At 39.7% G+C, this 22,355-nt stretch overlaps 1 protein-coding gene across 1 annotated transcript; it reads left to right on the forward strand.

Moving 5' to 3' along the window:
• Positions 1-977: 977 nt before the first annotated feature.
• Positions 978-21,062, forward strand: sall3a (spalt-like transcription factor 3a). The gene is made up of 4 exons (XM_027142851.2): positions 978-2,359; positions 15,309-18,461; positions 18,603-18,940; positions 19,175-21,062. Exons 1-4 carry the CDS (start codon positions 2,278-2,280, stop codon positions 19,604-19,606), a joined length of 4,005 nt encoding a protein of 1,334 aa, XP_026998652.2. The 5' UTR covers positions 978-2,277; the 3' UTR covers positions 19,607-21,062.
• Positions 21,063-22,355: the final 1,293 nt, after the last annotated feature.

Below are 22,355 nucleotides of genomic sequence, written 5' to 3' on the forward strand. Positions count from 1 at the left end.
ATATATATATATATATATATATATATATATATATATATATATATATATTATACGTACACACACACACACACACACACACACACACACATTAGTTTCGTAGCCTAAACCTGGGATATTTAAAAAAAATAAAAAACATCCAACTGATCCGATATGAACAAATGACCTTCGTCTTTGTTTATTTATTACATACAACAAACACAGATTTTCTGGATTTTGATCAGACCGATTGAAAATAATCTTGTACAAGAATGCAAACGCCGTGCTCTTTTCGTGTGCTGATTAAGTCAAATTCAAGACCCCCATACTCTTCCTCCTCCCACCATTCATCTCCCTCCCTCAGCAGGTCAACATTTGAACGCAAATGAACTTTTTTTCCCCTCCTAAAAAAGAGAGACATTTCCTCTGGCAACAATTCACAATGCGCCCATGTCTATTTCCTCAATGGCGCAAGAAAGGGAACCTTAACCTACAGGCTGCAGTGGCATTTTTAATGCACATACGTTTAAACATTTAGCTGTATAAAACCAAATGGACTACAAAGACACACACACACACAGGCTTTAGAACTGAACAAATTGCACTTATGGTTTAACAACATACGATTTGATTTATGCGCAATTTTAAACTAATTCATGAATTATTCGATTATAACAACAGTAGTGTATATTTTTATATTTTGGATTAATTAAATAAAAACCTTTTATTTTTAATTAAGAGCGCAACTCTACCCTTAACCCAATTGTGATACTTAATAATAATAATTACCAAAAAAAAAAGATAAAAACGCGCGCCTGCGTTGGCGGTCGGCGCTTTTATTTACTTTACGCACCCGGCGCAAAAAACGGTGCCAATGGAAAAAAGAAAACGGCGCGGTAGGCTACATCCTAGCGGTCGCTAAGCGCAATGGGCTGAACTTAAAGCCCTGCGGGGTGGGGAGGGGAGGAGGGGGGTTTAAACTCCCTCTCCCGCGCCACGCAGCCTCCACACGCGGAACTACGGGGCGCAAGCGGCGACGGCAACCAGCCCTGCTGTACGCGCACGCACAAGTTTTCTTCGCTGCTGCGCCCGAACACGCGGAAACGAGCCAAACAGACGAATGTTCGGCCGACTTTCCTTTCTTATTTAAACGCGAAAAAAAAAAAAAAAAAAAAACTGGAAGCGAACGACATTAAAAGAAGCCTTGATCTGAGCGCGATACCGGGATCGAGGGCGCGCTTCAGGACCGAGCGGTGCAGCTTCAGCTTCTATACTTTCATCCTTTTAAAGAATTACAGCTTCAAGACCTAATATGCGCGCATGCTGCAAACTTTGTTCGCACATTTCTTTATTGTTTCTTTTAGTCTTGACACTTTGAGACGCCACGCGAGAAATCACTCAAGGTTACACAGTACACGCTTTCGTTTGATTTCATTTAAATCAGCACTTGGGAATAACTTTTTGGACAGAGCATGAAGAGGACGATGCAAAGTCTCTAGATAACAAATTCTACACCCGAGCTGTTAGAAAGACCTGAGGACGGCAAAGGAAGCACCGGGGACACTGAAGGTACTGGAAGCGCACTTTCAAACCATTGCACGGTGTTCAAAGTTGTCCTCGACATGGACGCGCGAAGTTAACAGCTGTCGGGGGAATACGCTGCGCAAACGCGTGACGCACGCACGGTATGCAAGCAAATAAACAAAGAAAGCGACGAATTCCCGGCACTCGCGTGGCAAAAAAGGGAAAAGAAGCTGCTGACCTTCCTGTGCTGAAGACCCCCCCGAGTGCTGGGCGTTAATACGGGATTTGGAGCTCTGCGCGAAGAGGAGGAGGAGAAGGAGGAGGATAGAGAACACACACACACACACACACACACACACACACACACACACACACACACACACACACACACACACACACACACGCACAGAGAGAGAGAGACAGATAGTTCGAGGGCGAAGCGGCTAATTGCCGAGTCCGTCCCTCATTTCCATATCCGGCTGGAGCTCGGCCAATCCCCCCTCGCGCAGCGCCGTTAATCGCGATGCATTATTCACTATCATAATTATATACTGGACTTTCGCGCGCGAAGCCGCAACCTTGCCTAATTTTCCGTCATTTTTTCCCCCCTGACTGTTTTGCTGAAGGTTTTTTTTTCTTTTTTCTTTTTCTTTTCTTTTTTTGGTTGTTTTTACTGTTATCTCTTTTTCCCTGCACCGATCGTCCGCCGCCGATGCGCGTGCAAAAAGCGGGGCCGGGTGGCAGCGCATCATCTTCATCCTTCCCTTCATCTTCATCATGTCCCGACGGAAACAGGCTAAACCGCAGCATCTCAAATCGGACGAGGAGACGTCAGCGCTCGGGCTGGGATCGGAAAACGGTGAGTGGATTATTCACAATTATGCACAATTATGCACAAGTCAGATCATGATACAGGACGAGAACATTTTAAAACTTTCTATGGATCGGAAGGGAAAAAAGTGCAAAGTGCGTGCAAGTTTACTCCAGATTTGTTGCAAAGAAATAAGGAAAGAGTTTCTCAAAATAAAAAAATTAAATAAAATAATAAATAAATAAATAAACAAAAGCCACAAAAGAAAAAAGTTACATTATAATGAAGTGTTATTCTTTTATTCTATAGTCACGCGTAGCGATTTTGTAATAAAAATAAATAAAAAAAACACGTTATTAAAAAGTTGAATTTGTAAAGTTTCTAGAAGGGAAATTAAGATTCTTGGAAAGAACCATAAAATATTTCTCATCAGGCTAATAAACGGATTGAACGCTGACGAGTTTGAGTTTGTTCTGCATTGCTGAAATAAAAAAAAATGGGAAAATATATAAATGTCGGAAAATTTCCGATTCTAATTTCTTATCAGAAATATCAGCAGTTTGAGGAGTGAAGACAGTTGTTCACAGTTCTATACCCTTTACGCAGCTTAACTAGTTCTCAAACCTTTTCCTATATTTACCTGGTTTGCAAACTAAACGTACAATAAATACATCTGTTCATTTGTTGAGCTGAAATTTCATGTTACACCGCAGTGCTATACTTTTGCCTGCTTTTGTTAAATATGTTGTTTTGGACAAGATAAATACTTTTTTTTTTTTTTTACATAAATTCCTTTTTTTTTTCTGAGAAAAAAAAATCAGTAAGAGAGCCAAAGAGAGCCAAGTTCTTGCACACTGAGCCCTTGTTTGCACCCAGATGTCCATTGTGCTGGTGTGTAAAGAAGCCTATTGCATATACCAAGCTAGATTAAGTGCACAGCCATGCTCATGCTTTTTTTAATTGTCATTGAAATGTTTTGATTGTTTGTTTGTTTGTTTGTGTGTTTACTTCACATGACACTTTCACACTTAAGCTGTTGCACAACGGACTTGTTCATTTCCGTTGAATTTGTCCGGTGTGAAAACAGTGTGTGTGTGTGTGTGTGTGTGTGTGTGTGTGTGTGTGTGTGTGTGTGTGTGTGTGTGTGTGTGTAGACACTGGAGTACTGTCATATGTTTGAACTTCTATAATAATTGATTTTGCATGAATTTTGGTGTAATAACTTTTATCTATCTATCTATCTATCTATCTATCTATCTATCTATCTATCTATCTATCTATCTATCTATCTATCTATCTATCTATCTATCTATCTATCTATCTATCTATCTATTCATTTAGTTAGTTCTTTTATATCTGTCATCATTGTAATAAAATGACAGAAACCATGTCATTATATTGAAAGTAATTCTGAATTGTCCTTTAAAAACAAGCTGTTTTTTTCCTTTAAAAATAGAAGCATAATTATATAATCAAATAGGTTATATAGATAGATAGATAGATAGATAGATAGATAGATAGATAGATAGATAGATAGATAGATAGATAGATAGATAGATAGATAGATAGATAAAAGAAATATTCTGTACACAGGAGTTTCCATGACAGAAAAGTCTTGCGCTCTTTAAAAGCACTCCTCATCTAATCTGTCCCAGCCTCTCTCTGGCATTTTTACCATCATTTTTTCCCCAACTGCGATTTTCCATTTCATGAAAGGATACTAAAAGAAGAAAAAAAACATACGGCGTAGATGATCAGGGAGCAAAACATAGGTTAGTAGGTTATTAGAGCTCGTGTTATTTAGGTTATTCTTTTCAGAAGGGAGTCAAGTTAAAGAGATTATAAAGAACCTTTAAAACACACACACACACACACACACACACACACACACACACACACACACACACACACACACACACACACACACACACACACACACACACACACACACACACACACACACACACCAGTGCACTTGCTCCCGGACTTTCGATTAAAACCGGTTCTTCTTTCACATACCTTCAGAAGTCCAAGTTTTTCTTTAGACAGATTTATTTTCTCTTTGAGCTTTTCAGAGATGACTGACAGTTCTCGGGTCACATCTCGCTCGCTTGAGGTGCTGCAGTGGGCCACGCTCGGCTGCTCGCCCTGTTATTGATCACCACAAAGTCAAAGAGTCTTTGTCTCACTGGACGCAGCATCGCAAGCATTCTATTATCCGTTTATCCTCTTGTGATTTTTTTAATAAAATCACTCACTGCATGTAACCTCGCATGAGCTGTGACATAAATGTACACTCAAAGTATAAAAAGAAAGATTATTACACCGTACTGACGTACATTGTACACTGATACCAAGGAGTCATTTATTCTGGTATTTTCATTCCACTCATATTCGTTATTTCACTGGACTTCATCTGTTTTTGTCCATTTTTACTGATCCTGTAGCGAGTATTAAAAAAATCTCAGGCAATAAATCATTTGCATGTGATTTCCATTTAAAAGACATTTAAAAAAAAAAATGTTGATGATGATGACCATTAGATCGGTGTAACACTACGCTATAGATTTATACAAATATTTTAGAAAGACAAGAAAATTTAATTACACAATACTGAAAGGATTTTTTTTTCTGATTTGTTTATTTTTTAAGTCACTGGATTTAACACAAAGTAAGAAAAATAAATAAATAAATAAATAAATAAATAAATAAATAAATAAATAAATAAAAAAAAAATAAAATAAACCGAAAATCTGATTTAAGTTCTGAATGATGTTTTTTTAAAAAAAATTTTTTAATTTATTCTGATTTTCCCAGACATCATGTGATTTACAGCGATCCATGAAAAACACAGCATCCTGTTTAAGCATGCACTCACATCACGATCCGATGGATGTAACACAGCGAGCCCTGTGATATAAATCATCCGTCCTAACGCTTAACTATTGAACTAAAAACACTAGACATCGACACTGGAAAACTTCTGAAATGGAATTAATATTGAATTTAGATTTTTTTTTTTGAAATGTAAATTTGATGATCCCTTCCTTGTCGAATGCTAAAAAAAAATCTTACACTACACTGTATAAGAAGTCCTGTATTGTGCATTTTCACTGATTGTATGATTGTACTGAATACTGAGTACTGATTTTTTTTTTGAACTCGTATTCCATATTAAACAAAGGATATTTAAACATTTATATGTAATTAGTGATGAATGTAATTACATACTAATTACCGGTTCTGGTATGTCATGTGACATAAATTTGTCCAAATTTAATACCTAAAATAAAAAAAAAAGCAAATCAAAAAAATGACATCACTTTCATCTGATAGTGTTTAAATCCCATACCAACTACTGAGTACTGACTTTAGTATAGCTGCAGTATTTATTCCAGTCCATGCATGTTTCCTGGACATTACACTGTCTGTCTGATATGATAGATTTATTAACAATCCTTTACTGATTTTTTTTTTTTTCCAATTTTATGCTAATCACGCTGATTCCGATTAGCCGGAACGCTTCGCATAAATTAGTACCCATTAGCATTTGCTTCAGAAGTCTGAAACATTCAGGCTTGCTCTGATTCAGTAGTTATTACCATACACACCAGATGCAAGGATGAAAGATGATTTCGATTCATTCTCGCTTTAAAATAGTATAAAATTTGATTATGTAGCTCTGGAAAGTTCTATATTACGAGTTTGTGCTGAATTTGATTCTGAGTACTGAGTACTAATTTTACTAAATCGAAAAAAAATCGGATTCTTTCGCTGGATATCGAAGACCTGCGATTTCAGTCAACTGTGCTGTAGACTGTCAGCAAAAAAATATCACACACACACACACACACACACACACACACACACACACACACACACACACACACACACACACACACACACAGTGTAATACAGACACATATAATCTCTATATTACAGTAAGTGTCTATAATTCATACACGGAAGCTTATACGTACAACTCGAGGAGATATTTTACACAACCGAGCAGGTCAATGACCAGCGTGTGTCACATTGCAGGTCTGTGGGGTCACACACATCACACAGCTTTAAACAGAGCACACAGTGTGTCATCTATCGTACCGAAACACTGTACATAACCGCCGATTCATTTTACTCCATCAGTAACCTAATGACGTCGTGCGTTACTGAGTTACGAACAGCGCAGCACGATTAGGTGACGAAACCGAGGCCTAGCTGTCAATGCTGTCCACACACACACACACACACACACACACATGCACACCCCACTGTTCCAGACTTTACAAGCAATCGTTTCGGACGTTCTGTTGTGTCGTTTGTGCTTTCACTTGTGACTGAAGGTCAGTTTTATCCTCCATCTTGTTCTCTCACACAAGGAAATTCATTCACAGCACCTTTTTTTTCCCCTCTTGATTTATTCACTTGTACCTTCAAGTCTAAGCATAATCTAAAATCCCAGAAGCAACATTTGACCCGTTTTTTTTATCCATCTCACCAAGCAGGGTGACGTATTTAGGTGTAGCGATTAAACCAAGACGCTCAGGCCTTGCTGCCTTCAGACATCCATAGATGAGAAAAAAAAAAAAAACGTGACTAAAATGAAAAATAAACAGATTATTCATGGAATAAAATCACACGTGGAAACCAATAGCAGACATGCATTATTAAATATTAAATTGTAATTTAATAATTAATATTAAATTGCAAATATAAATGAATTGTTGGGGGGGGGTGAAGAAAAAAACGCCTTGTGAGTCAATGAAAAGAAATGGTTTAAAAATACAAATCTAAAAACAAATGCTAACGAATCATGTGGGAATCTGTCATGAACACGAATCGATCGATAAACGAATCGTGTGGAGAAAAAAAAAGATCACAAACGGAAAAATCAAAGACAGATGCCTTACATGTCAAGCATTAACTCAAGCAGGATGTGAAAATGATTCAGTGAATCACGGGCAGAAAATGTGAAAAAGAAAGGATTCACGTGAGAAATCACGTGAAACATGAAGTCACACACGCTACAGGTGTAAAGAAAGGAACCGTGAGGGAAGAAATGTTTAATAAAAGAAGACATTTCAATCCATATGTGAAACATTGACACCTTAAAAATGAATCGTGGGAAAATCAGGACGAGAAAATGATTCATCGAATCATGATTCGTGTGGAGAAACGTGCAAACGGGAGAAAATAAAAGCGGTGAGAGATCACGTGAGAAATCGAATCACACACACTTTTACAGGATGAAAAGAAAAGGAATTGTGGGAAAAATACACGTGTAAATAAATAAATATATATATATATATATATATATATATATATATATATATATATATAAAGACGTCAGAATCGTGTAGAGATTCACATGTACGAGTCTCAGACATGCTCCATATCTTTTCTGTATGTACTTTATTAAATAAGGACTGGATTCAATCACCGAGGATGTTTTCGCCCTCCGGAATTTGTCTTACATCTAAAATACAGGCCTGAAAGAAACGCACACAGAAAGGTCAGGTATCGTAGCGAGACGCCGCAGAGACCGAGCGAGTCGTTTGAGCAGTGACTCTGGGTGTGTGTGTTGCTGAGGGACGAACTCACTCTCAGGCCTGGATGTCTGATCGTCCACGACTCATGCTACACCGCTCGTTAGATCAGATCAGATTTACTAATTTTTTTGAGTGATCTGGAAACGAGATGCCACGTTCGAGCCTGAATGTTACTCGTTGTACTGAAACATCATCATCATCATCATCATCATCATGGCTTTCGAACGATCTCTGCCTGAAGTCGACGTGCTACGTTTTTAACAGTAAAAAAAAAAAGGGAATTTGTTGACGTTTCAGTCCGTCTCAGGCTATTTGACATATTTCTAACCTCGTTGGCGTAATCAGTGTTTGCCGAAAGGTGGTTTGTGGATCAGAAGCAGGGCGCACGTGTGTGTGTCTGTGTGTGTGTGTCTGTGTGTGTGTGTGTGTGTGTGTGTGTGTGTGTGTGTGTGTGTGTGTGTGTGTGTGTGTGTGTGTGTGTGTGTGTGTGTGTGTGTGTGATTTATATTTACTCCCTATGCTGAAAATCACAAGCTCCATCGGTATCCAAGTTTATAGCTGGGTTATTACTTGTTATTGTGTCCTTCTAGTTATTTGTGTATTTGCATATTTGAAATAGGTTTGACCTGAACCTCGGTAAAAAGTACAAAGCTATATATATATATAATCCTGATATTATCGATTTATAGCTATTTATTTTACCCTGACGGCAGGAAAGAGTTTGAGCCCTCGATGAATTATCGTCAATAATGAAGTGAAGGAATTTCAGGCGGAATATTGAATATGTTTCATATGTTTGATATGTTTAGGAGCTTTAGTTTGTGTTTCATGTCGCCTCACGCTCTCATCCAGAAGCCACTGACACTTTATTTGTTAGCTTTTTTTAGTCAAGCCTCCGACATTGTCGTTAAACTTTGTGAAAAGGTGCGAGCTCATGCCGTGCCAGTGACCGATCTGTGCACCCCCATTACACACACACACACACACATACAACCCACAACCCATACAAGAACCCCCCCCTCCACTCCCTCATCCTGCCCCCCGGTGCCCCCTGAGGGTGGCGCTTTGATAGCGTGCGCCGATTTAACCTTTGCCTGGGCGGCGCTGCCAGAGGCGTCTGCTGCACGTCAAGCTTATAATACAATTAGTGCATGTGTGCCGGTGACCTTGGCAGGCCGCGCTCCAAAGTGTTAACAGTGACGGCCTTTCATCTCTGCCACTGCTTCCGCTTCAGACCAGCACACACACACACACACACACACACACACACACACACACACACACACACACACACACACACACACACACACACACACTATACCCCCTACCCCAACACTGTGGGGTCCTCAGAACACACACATCTCTCTCTCTCTCTCTCTCTCTCTCTCTCTCTCTCTCTCTCTCTCTCTCTCTCTCTCTCTCTCTCTCTCTCTCTCTCTCTCTCTCACACACACACACACACACGCACACACACACACACACACACACACACACACACACACACACACACACACACACACACACACACACACACCCCAACCCCATCACTGTATGGGGGCCAAGAGTCCTCAGAACACACACACTCACACACACACACACACACACACACACACACACACACACACACACACACACACACACAAGCACATGTGATTATGACTGTTGTTGTGTACTCTTCCTTTTCTTTCTTGCTCCTCCTTTCTCTTATACAAACACACACACACTTTTTACATTCACACTTGTATCATTTTCCCCATTAACTCTTATCTACAGTATATTTATTTATCTATTTATTTATTTATTTATTATCACACCTTCACTTATGAACTGATACGATTAAAAAAAATATATATGTTTTTAGTTATTATTGTTATTCCTATGGAATTATTTCATTTTGTAATCTATTCTTTTCTCTGCTTTTTTCCCCTTCGTGCACCAGAGATTTTACACCTTTAAACCATCTCATCATCGTTCACTGTAGTTATAGACATCACTATAATCACAGTTATAAAGGTTTGTACTGCGTTATTACTGCACAGATGTACAGATCTACTGTATTAATCCCTGTAAAGCTCACGGTGGCTATGAGAAAGTAAAGGATTTACAGGGATGTAATGAAGGAATAAACAGCTGTAACAACTAGAATAAATAAATATGATACCACTGACATTGTTCAGCGTACTCGTTTTCTTTCGGCTATAAAAATCAGAGACGTCTCTTATACAGACACACATAAACGCTGTAAACTGGGATGTTTTTCATTATAAGAGACTTGCGTTTCTATCTGATTGATGAATCATTGGTGTAGAAGAAAGAGCAAGCGAATGCTCGGAGAACCTGTGAAGCTTATGGAGCTCATCAGCACCACTACGTTGTGTTTTATTCCTGTCATTACCCGAGGGTCTGAGGGCGGCCCAGACGGACCGACCGGACGGTGGACCGGGCTTCTAAACCCACCGTCGTGTCCTAATTACAGCTCAGAGCTCTGCCTGTGAGTCTGCATTTAAGGGCCACGTTGCTGTAGTTGCATTGGCGCTGTAGTGATGTAGTGCTGTGTTGCTGATTCGCTGTGGTGCTGTAGGACAAATTGCCGTCACCGAAGCCCGTATCGCACCCTGACCTGCACAAACAAATCGTTAATGTTTTGGCTGCGGCGCATCTGCACGCTACGACAAAGCGTCTTCTGTTCACACGGACACAGAGCGCTTACTGTACCACGAGGGCCGAGGCCGAGAAAAGCCATCTCGCTTTGACTGCGTCTCCTTCTCTGTCTCTCATAACAACTACCCCAAGCATCAGCACTCAATGTCTCTCTGTCTTTATCTCAGACTTTATCTCCAACACACAACAGCCTCTTTTTGGGGTTGTTTCTTCTAGAGCCTGTACACACCTTGATTATTTTATTTATTTTATTCAAATATATCCCTTGATTGTTATTATTATTATTATTATTATTATTATTATTATTATTATTATTATTATTATTATTATTAATAATAATAATATTTTTATATAGCCATTTTCTAGTACTCAAGGTCACTAAGAGATTAGTTTAGACTAAACCCACTGTTCATCTTCAGATTCAATTGAAAAAGTTTAAGTCTTGAAGTAATAATAATAATAATAACAATCATCATCATCATCATCATCATCATCATCATCATAATACCATCTATTTGTGTAGAGCTTTGCTAACACTCACTGAATTCTTGCCGCTGAACACACACACACAGAGAGAGAGAGAGAGAGAGAGAGAGAGAGAGAGAGAGAGAGATTAACACACACTCCATCCATTGCACACCTTAAGTAAGAGGAAATAGAAGGTTTCTTTATTTTTGACAAACTTGTCACGGAGTAATAATAATAATAATAATAATAATAATAATAATAATAATAATAATAATAATAATAATAATAATAATAAAATGTGTTTTATTTATATAGCATCTTTCTGCGAAGGGAAAATATCACACTAACTATACTACACTAAGCTCATATTCAGCTATGAATGCACTAATAATAATAATAATAATAATAATAATAATAATAATAATAATAATAATAATAATAATAGGTCACTGAAGAAAAGACTTGGAGAGAAACATGGAAAAGTTTTTAATGCATTTGTTCGCTTTCTCTCTTTCTCTCTTTTTCAATCCGTGGTCATCTTCAGCCGTTCTTCTCGCAGCCAGATCACGATTTGCGTCAATTTCCTCCAGTGTTATTTTTAGGAAAGCAAATCTTTCAATCTTCCTGCCTTTCCTTTTTTTGTCCCAGCCTTTCCTCTTGGCTTCAGTGTCGCTGCTACGATGCAGAGACGAGTCACTCCTCTAAATAATTAGAGCTAAGAGTGGGGAAAAAAGGAAAGGAAGAAGGAACACAGAGAGAGAGAGAGAGAGAGAGAGAGAGAGAGAGAGAGAGAGAGAGAGAGAGAGAGGATTTGTCAATGAAAGCAGTGCCTTTGAGAGAGAAAAAAACAGAGGTGCAATGGAAAGAAAGTGGCATTTGCGGAGGAATTTGTGAAGATTGTTAAAAGCAGCAGGCTTCCTCATGCTGCTCCGCTCCCTCCTGCTTCATCAGTCACTTAAAGCAGCTCGAAACGCTTACGAGAAGATGAGAATGTTTCAAATAACCCAAGGAGGGGTGGGTTAAAGGAGAACCAGGAAACGTGTAGAGAACCTGGAAAAAAACACACACACATACACACAAGCTTAGAATTGTGTTTACAGGAATGCAGTCATGAATAAAAGGGATGTTTAAAGGGAAAATGATGTGTGTGTGTGTGTGTGTGTGTGTGTGTGTGTGTGTGTGTGTGTGTGTGTGTGTGTGTGTGTGTGTGTGTGTGTGTGTGTGTCAGGAAGACGAGCCGTGTGCCATCCCTTAACTCGGTAACGTCCTGGGAAGCGCGTAAAGCTTTCGCTCTGAGCTTTCTGTCTTCCTTTATATTGAGGAGGTCGAGGAGCTCAAAAACCTGATCTGATATAATATGTCAGATTAGCGGTTTCAGTTAGCACACCAAAGATCACACGCTGAGATAACACACACAACGAGCGAGGCCTACAATCGTCCTATTGATTCCTCACCGCTTCATATTTGCATTTGAGGAAAGGAGGACTCTTAAGGGGATGAAAATGAATCGGATTTTTTTTTTTTGCTTTGCAATCACCTTCCTTTCTTTCTGGAATCAATACACACACACACACACACACACACACACACACACACACACACACACACACACACACACACACACATGCGTGGTTTCTTTCTCACGCATTTTCAGTCTTACTTCCCCACACACACTCTTCTGCTTCCTAACAAACACGCAACTGCTTACAGACTGATTTTTTTTTTCTTTTTTCAAGGCTATTTTTTTTTATTATATAATACACAAAATTAAAAACACAACACGGGTGTGTATTAGACGTGGTACATTTGTTATATTTTCTCGATATAAAAGCACACACACACACACTCCTATACTGCAGTTTAATGATCATTTGCTTTTACATTATATGTTATATTTACACAATGCACTATTAATGAAAATATTCTTTTCATACTCATAGCTGATGCAATAATGAGAGTAAATTATATTAAGGATAAAAATCATTTGAAATTTCTTCTTCTAGTCTATTAAAAGAAGATGATTTACTGTCAAAAAGGGAAAAAAACAACAACAACACACTTTGTATTTTTTTTTTTTTTTTTTAAGAAACCCACCGTCCGTACTCGGAGAGAAAAGCAATAACGATAATTTTTTGTTAATGATTATTCCACTCCAAATAGGGTCTGACCTTTCACCCTTCAATTATGGAAATAAGCTCCGCCGTCAGTAAACCGGTGAAACGTTTCGGTCGATATCGCCGCTTCTCGAGCTTTCCCAGCCTTCTTACTTAAGCCTTTTAAATATTAACGCCATTTTACGAGAATGATGAATTTCTCCAAGCATTAACTCTCATATTTTAACGAATTTACACTTGATGTGTAATTAAAAAAAAAAAAAATAAAATTCACAGCACTGTTAAACCTTGTACTCTTTTTTTAGATTCAAAGCTAAAAACTTTTTCTTTTAACAATAATTATTTATTATTAGCAATAAAAACGGCAACACACTCGGAATTGTGATCGCTCTTAAATATGAGCCACCGTTATTCAGGGAAATTGTGTTCATGTGAACCTCTTATTTTACAATGCTTGGTTTCTGTGTGTGTGTCTGTGTGTGTGTGTGTGTGTGTGTGTGTGTGTGTGTGTGTGTGTGTGTGTGTGTGTGTGTGTGTGTGAGGTAAGAGGGAGTGTAAAAACTTAATCACGCTGCCTTCCGTGCACTTCTTTAGAAAAATATTTTGAACAGAGCAGCCTCAGAATGTGTCTGATGGACAAAAATCAAACGCTGACTTAGATTTTTTTTAACGTCTTCACAGAGTTAGGTTTCCTTTAGTCAGCCTCGTATACACATACAGATATACGAAGCTAACTAAATAAATCTATATATATATATTTCTTTTCTCTCATACACAAAGTGGAAGTCGGTAATTGGACTCAGGACGGTGCTATAAAATTTAAATGTATTGTCACAAATAATTAAGGCATATTGTTACACGAGAAGCATATGCTTTCCCGTTAGACTAATCATCTCTCGTTACAAGCTAAACATGTCTGTGAACGGTAAGGGCAGCAAGAAAAAAAAATCTCTTCTTACTCTGGCTCAACTAATCATGTCTTTTGGCAGGGTCGAGTGGGTCTCTGAAGTGAAGCAGTCACTCAGTTTTCCATGTAACAAAGTAGCAGGCGCACTCAGTGGAGATAATTAACATACGCCACATCACACACACACACACACACACACACACATGCAAACATGTGAGTACTGGTTCTGTCCCGGGTGTCATTTGAACTCATTAAGACACATTAAATTTTTCTAAGACTGAAATTTTTCACGGTTTGAGGTGCGAATCCGGGAATCGTTCGCCGATCGTCTCTCGTGCTGCGTCCTCATGACAGCTATATGAAGAGGAAGTGGCTTCCAACAACTGTGACTGAACATATGTAACTAATCAGAGGCATTGCTGCTTTGGCAGAACCATGTAATTTGCTCTCTCAGGGAGGAACTAAGAGACAGTGCATGATGAAAGACATGAGAATGGAAAGAAAGAAGGAAAGAAAGAAAGAAAGAAAGAAATAACACATCTTACATCCTGAGGCGTACATACTGTACTGTACTACTAATATACTACTAACTCCATGCTTCAGCACCGAATTACGACGTGTTTCTCGTTTAATTTACAATTATTCCTTGAAGACGAATCACTGTTTATTTTGTGTGTTCCAATTCTGTGAAACATCTTTCGAAAAACGCTTAATTACGAAGCAAAGCGAGAACCATTGCTTCTGTCCGAAAGCAGTTATTGTGCTGATGAGTGGACCGACTTTGCTGAAGGTTAAATCTATCATCTGGATTTAAATGCAGAGGTTGCATGTTACCCTAGCAATGCTAAATAAGAGGCTTAGGCATTTGAAATTCAGGTGGCTTGATAGCAGAGGGGAATCCTAATGGGGCCATCAAAGACCTGATTTGTACTCAACAGGCAGGGCAGCTGTGAATTGTATAAAAATATTGGAAATCGATAGCTGGTATGGAATTTCATTAAGCAGCAGTATCCACAATTGATAGGCCCTCATAATTTGATGGATTGCACAAAGAAAATTATTAGCTGGCTCTATAGAGAGGAGTAGAATGCACAAAATCAAGCTCCGAGAATTGGTGAACTAGGATGATTTGTTCAGAATAAAAAAAAAAAAAAAGAATATTGATTTTAGTCATGGTAAGGTGAGGAAAAAAAAAAAAAAAGAAAGGTTAATTCGTAGGTGTTGTGCTGAAAAGTGTGTTGAATGTATGTGCATTATTTATTCATTTATTCTGTGCTTTGCCTCTTTCCTCCTCTCAGTCTCAGGTGAGATCCTGGACGATGCCGACAGTGGTAACGAGAGCCGCAGCGGTAGCGAAGAGACCCATGTGTGTGAGAAATGCTGCGCCGAGTTCTTCAAGTGGTCTGACTTTTGTGAACATCTAAAGAGCTGCACCAAGAACCCGCTTGTGCTTATTATTAGTGAGAACGATGTCACACCGGACCCGACACAGGAGTACCCAACTGAGCCTTCGCCCGTGCCCAGCTGTCCGAGTGAGCCTGCAGACAGTGACGAGGCAGCTGAGGGAAGGCAGACCCCAGCTGAAGTGGACGACGGGGCCGAGATGACTTTGGAGCAAGGAACCACCTTAGATAAAGATGATGAGCCAATGGATGTGGAAATGTCTCCTGAGAAAACACTGGACCCTGAAGATCCAGATATATCACCGGAGCCTGATGTCAACCTACCTCAGCTTGACATGGCCCAGCCCTCTGGTACAGGTTACAGCATGCCCAGCACAAATGTCACTTTGGAAACACTGCATGGGACTCGAGTGGCTGTAGCACAGTTTGCGCAAAGCTTCCGTGGGGTAATAGCTAGTGGCATGTCCACCATGGCTATCCCAATGATCCTGGACCAGCTGATGGCTTTACAACAGCAGCAAATTCACCAGCTCCAGCTGATAGAACAAATCCGTAGCCAAGTTGCCCTAATGAACAGGCAGAACCCTGCACAGGCGGCTCTCAACCATCATACACACCACAATACAAATAGTGGCTCACAGTCATCATCTGCCACTGGCCTTCCTGCGATCTCCAGTCAGCTCCAGCTACATGGGTTCATTACGCCACCTGTCCACCAGCTCCCAATTAGGGTACCACCCACTTTAAATGTCCAAGGCCCAACCTCATTGTCTTCTGCCTTGGAAGGGGGTCACTCCCATATCTCACAGACAGGTAGCCAGCTGTCTGGTTCCAAAATGAACAGCAACACCTCAACAAATTCCTCATATCCACCATCTAGCTGTAATGTAGTTCCTTCCTTGTTGTCACTTCAGAGTTCTGTCACTAGCAGCAGCAGCAGCAGCAACAGCAGCAACAGTGGAGCTGGAACTGGCATCAGTAGCAGTGTTTCCCTTCCTAGAAACACCTCAAGTCCTCCAACACTGACCCACGGAAGCCTGCTGAGCTCCCCTTCCAACCTTCCCCTGATGCCTTCAAGTTCCTCAAGTAGTGTCATCTTCCCCAACCCACTGGCCAGTATTGCAGCCACAGCCAATGCACTTGATCCTCTCTCTGCTCTGATGAAGCATCGAAAAGGAAAGCCCCCTAATGTCTCTGTATTTGACACAAAACCTAGCTCAGAAGACCCCTTCTTCAAACATAAATGTAGGTTTTGTGCTAAGGTGTTTGGAAGTGACAGTGCTCTTCAAATACACCTTCGTTCACATACGGGTGAAAGGCCTTTCAAGTGCAACATTTGTGGCAATCGCTTTTCTACAAAAGGAAACTTGAAGGTCCACTTCCAGAGGCACAAAGAAAAGTACCCACACATTCCAATGAACCCTTATCCAGTGCCTGAGTACCTGGACAATGTGCCAACCACCTCAGGCATTCCTTATGGCATGTCGCTGCCACCAGAGAAGCCTGTTACCACATGGCTGGACAGCAAGCCTGTTTTGCCCACAGCTCCAACCTCAGTAGGGCTGCAGCTTCCCCCAACCCTGCCCAGTATGATAGGGGGGTATGGAGATTCACCTAGTCTAACTCCCATAAGCAGGTCACCTCCAAGGCCATCACCACCATCAAGTGAGTGTGCATCTCTGTCACCCAATGTTCTCAGTACTGAAGGAAGCACAACCTTCACTTCGGCTTCCCCACAGCCTACTATGGGAAGTGATGCACCCCCAGTTTTGAAACCAGAGGGGATTCATTTGCCATCCAACTGCACCACCAGGCCTGTAGAGTTCAGTATGCCCTTGACTACTGTGAACCAGATTGTGCTGTCATCCACAACCACTACCACAACCACTACTACCACCACCCAGATCACAGATCCAGTGACTCCTCCAGCCTCTGGCTCTAATTCTGCCCTCCCAATGATCTCAGATCAGTTCAAGGCCAAGTTTCCCTTTGGTGGCCTCCTGGACTCTATGCAAACATCAGAAACCTCAAAGCTGCAGCAGCTGGTTGAAAACATAGACAAGAAGATGACAGACCCCAACCAATGTGTCATCTGTCATCGTGTGCTCAGCTGTCAGAGTGCCCTCAAGATGCACTACCGTATCCACACTGGGGAAAGGCCTTTTAAATGCAAAATATGTGGCCGTGCTTTTACTACTAAGGGCAACTTGAAAACGCACTTTGGGGTTCACAGGTCTAAGCCACCTCTGCGAGTGCAGCACTCATGTCCAATATGTCAGAAGAAGTTTACTAATGCTGTAGTATTGCAGCAGCATATCCGCATGCACATGGGAGGTCAGATTCCAAACACACCTCTTCCTGAGGGCTTTCAAGACATGGATACAGACTTTAACTTTGATGAGAAGAGTGTAGACAACATGAGCAATTACGATGATGAGCTGATTGATGAGATGGAACAGGCCATTGATGATGAACCAGATATCAAAGATGGAGATTTGGAGCCATTGAAACCATCACATTCATATGGAGAGATGTCTCCTACCAACTCTCCCCCAACTCCAATCATGTCCAGCATTGCAGCTTTGGAAAACCAAATGAAGATGATTGACTCGACTGCAAATATGAATCGCGCCTTTAGCCTGAAGCCCTCTGAAAGTGTAAGTGGGATCTGTGGAGAAAGTGGAGATGTGTTTAACAATGACTCATCCTCTGTTGTGGGAGACCTAGAGAACCACAGTGTGGGGAGTCCAGCCCTTTCAGAGTCATCAGGCTCTATGCAGGCTCTTTCACCTGCTCATAGTCAGCCTGAGAGCCATCGTTCCAGGTCTCCAGGTCTGATCATTAACAACAGCAGCAATGTGGCAGAGGATATCCAGGACTCCAGTGCAGCTATAGCAACTGTGAAGTCGGAAAAATCAGACACACCATCTCCAGGTTGTGCACCAGCTGAGCACTCAGGTGTGCTAGACCTCACAGCTGCTCAACCTGCCAGGCCTTATGTTAAAGAGGAGAACCAGTTCAGCATGTTATTCTTAGGAAGAGATCGAGGTATGATATAGTTTGTTGTCATTTAAAAAAGTTGGTATTTTTATGTACTTCCCTAAAAATCCCTTAGAATAGTTTGTGATAAAAATTTCAAAGAACTATTTTCGACAAAGTTTTCGTCACAGTTCCATTGTTCGGTTCTAGGTCTAACAGCTTCAAGCTTCATGAACTCAGCACCAAGCCTAGTCAAACTCGAGATGAACGGCCACAGCAAGCCGCTGTCTTTGAGTGAGGGCTCCCACCTGCACATGGGTCTTCAGGTGCCTGCCACAGCACCTCAGACAACAATGAGCCCCAACCTCAACCCAATGCTTGCACCACCTCCACCACGCCGGACCCCTAAGCAGCATAACTGCCATTCCTGTGGGAAAAACTTCTCCTCAGCCAGTGCCCTGCAGATCCACGAGCGCACACACACAGGAGAAAAACCATTTGCCTGCTCCATCTGTGGGAGAGCCTTCACCACAAAGGGCAATCTGAAGGTAGTTTTAGATCTTTCATATTTTAAATTATCAATAGCGATAAATTTAGGAATATTTTATTATAAGTTTATATATACAGTAATTAAGTTATATTAAACAAACTTAATATATATATATTTTTACTGAATTTTAACTTAAATGGATTAAAATTGAAATTTAAAACATTTTGACCTTGATTCTATAAAGCATTATCCAACCTCTAAGACTTTCTCTTATTCTTCCTTCTGGCTGCAGGTTCACATGGGAACCCATATGTGGAACAATGCCCCAGCCAGACGTGGGCGGCGTCTCTCAGTGGAAAACCCCATGGCCCTGCTGGGTGGTGATGCAATGAAATTTAGCGAGATGTTCCAGAAAGACCTGGCAGTTCGGGCAATGAATGTAGACCCAGGGTTTTGGAACCAGTATGCGGCAGCCATCACCAATGGACTCGCCATGAAGAACAACGAGATCTCAGTCATTCAGAACGGGGGCATTCCTCCGCTTCCTGTTAGCCTTGGAGGCGGCAGCATCCCATCTCTAGCCAGCATGTCAGGGGGCATGGAGAGGGCACGCACAGGCAGCAGCCCTCCAATGTCTGGCCTCGAGAAGACAAGCTTGGAGGTGGGAAATGGACGTCCTTTCTCTAGGTTCCTGGAGGACAACAAAGAGATCGGAATCAACTGATAAGCCGTCATTCAAAAGAAAGACACAAACAGACTAAGTAAAGACTTGGAAGGTTCCTCCTTATCCAGTTTGGTCTCTTATGTACTATATTATGTACAGCTGAAGTTTGATATTCTGTTGGTTTTGGATCTATAGTATTCGGTATTGAGTAGAAGTATTTCCCATCCTCCTGTTTCGACTATGAAGAAAAAAAATGTTCCATGTTTGAGAATTTGTCGTCTTGCAAGATTTGCATGGTACTTTTATTGGTTCTTATCAGTACATTTGACTGCTTTCAAGGATTATGTCACATAAAAGAAGAATATCTTTACTCTTTAAAGAAAAAAAAAAAAGAAATGAAGCGCAATCTCAGTGTGGATAGACTGACTAATGTTTACCTGGTTACAGTGTATGTTTTGAGGTACAAGACATGGGATTAGGTGAAACCGAAGTACATTGTCGTAACGTGTGCTTATTTTTTTTTTCACTCATGAAGTAGATACTTGATGGAAAAAAAATGTTTGAACTATTTTAATCTTTGCATTTAGTCTCTTGGCATTGTCTTATATTAATGTCCGGTGTCTTTAGTATTTATAATATACACAAAAAGCGGGTATAAGAAAATATATTTAACAGCCCCAACATTTTATTGATCTTTGTTTTCTAAACTTTAGACTTCTATTATGGCTGTCTCTTTCAATAAAGACAAAACGTCTCTTCATCTGGCCGATACGGACACATTGCGAAGTTTTATTTGGAAATCTAGCACATGTCGGTGTAACGGACCTGGTACAAGACGAAAAAGCTAGGATATTGAAAAAGCTGCTGCCTTTACAGACTCGCTTTTAACCTTTGTAAAGACAAGACAGAGATATTACAGAAACTTATTGTGTATAGAGTAAAAACAAAATTGGTATGCATATTTTGTATCATGGAAAACAAAGGATATCCTGATTTGAGATTTGTCATGTTTGTGAATGCACTTTTTAGAGGAACGGTCTTGTCTGTGACTTATCATTAATGATCTGACTGAACTATCTATCTCATTTTGATTTTTTTTTTTTTTTTTTTTTTTTTTTTTTTCCCATGGGGTTCTTAAAAAAAAAAACGTGAGTCATCGAGAAACTTCTGGAAAAAAAAACAGGGGTGAGGGAATGGGACAGATACGGCTCTGTACTGAAATCCTCACCCCTTTACTCACATCAAATAATAAAATCGTGAGAAAGGATCATGTCTGCTTGGATGCCATTTCTCTAATTGTTGTCTAATAGTTTTAATAGCATTTGATTTGTTGTTGTTGTTGTTTTTTTTTTTTTTGCTGTAGAACTCTGAGAAGTATTATGACATCATACTTGTACCTAGCTTCAGGCACTGACACAAAGAACTGCGTAAGGGACTAAAACATGACTGTATGAAGGAAAATAATCAGAGTGGTTTGATGGAGCAGAATTACTTTTAGCATCCTGCAGATAATTCTGTTCCTTTAACGGCACGTCTCGAAGCGTCCCGTGAGAATTTTCTATTTATTAAAGAATCACATAATATTAAGTTTCTATTTCATTTTGTTTTACAATATTAACAATTCACATTTACGATATTTAGTATAGAGTAGAAGTTTAATGGCATGTTGATTTGATTTGATTTGAACTATTCCTATATTTGTCACATATAAATATATATATTTAAGCTTTAACATTTAAATTGCGAAATAATTGCTCCATCAGATCAACATATGATCTAGTAATACGTTATACAGTTGGTCATATATGAGAAAGCTTATTTCACTCAAATCGTCAAAGGAAAAAAAAAACATTTCTGTCTTCTGTCTGTCTACCAGCAAAATCCAGGTTACAGCTTTATTTATGCTTAATGTCACATTTAGTTTTTAAGTGTGTAGTGGAATGAGTTGGGATGTTCTAGCAGAGATCTGTCTCACAAAGACGCACATGTTTCACTTCTATTTGATCACAAGCAAATGGCTTCTTTCAAAAAGACCACAGTTGCCATCATTGTAATTGCTTCCAAATTTAGTTCCTGTAGCCATTTTAAATGCACTTGTTTATTCCTTTAACTGCTAACAGGCTGGATTTAGACCTCAGACACTAGCGCTCAAAACCTAGAGATGGATAATCATATTCCAAGACAGATTTCTAGTAATTTTGAATCGTTAATGATTCAAATAATTCCATTTCTTAAAAAAAAGAACAATTAAGAGTGGAGATTGTGTGATTTATAGTAATATTGTCTAAAAAAAATGAATAGAATATCATCTCGTAGAATCATATGAAGAGGTCTTTGGTATGAGAAAACAGAAAAAGAAAAAAAAAAACGAAATATACTTTTTTTGTTCATTTAATTTATTGGTAGTTAGAGGATGTGGAGTGTAAAGCATATCAGAGTCTTTGTGTGTGTGTGTCTGTGTGTGTGTGTGTGTGTGTGTGTGTGTGTGTGTGTGTGTGTGTGTGTGTGTGTGTGTGTTTCACTGTGGTGGTTGTGTGTATTGTAAAGTAGTTCAGAGACTGTTACAAAGAGGAACAAAAGGCTCTTCAGTGATTACAACTTACAGTAGTGTTTATCTAGTGTTTATCTAGGGGAAAATGAAGGCTCAATTATAATCTTATGTTGTATTTATAGATCTGATCTATTGATGCTAACATCTGTAGTTATTAATACATAAATATCGATATATGGATGTGTTATACAGTATGAAGAGTGAACTATGAAATCAAAATAGATGTAAGTGAAAATTTAAAATTTTAAGATTCATAAA

The sequence above is a fragment of the Tachysurus fulvidraco genome, chromosome 22 (assembly GCF_022655615.1).
Source record: "Tachysurus fulvidraco isolate hzauxx_2018 chromosome 22, HZAU_PFXX_2.0, whole genome shotgun sequence".
NCBI classification, from domain to species: Eukaryota; Metazoa; Chordata; class Actinopteri; order Siluriformes; family Bagridae; genus Tachysurus; species Tachysurus fulvidraco.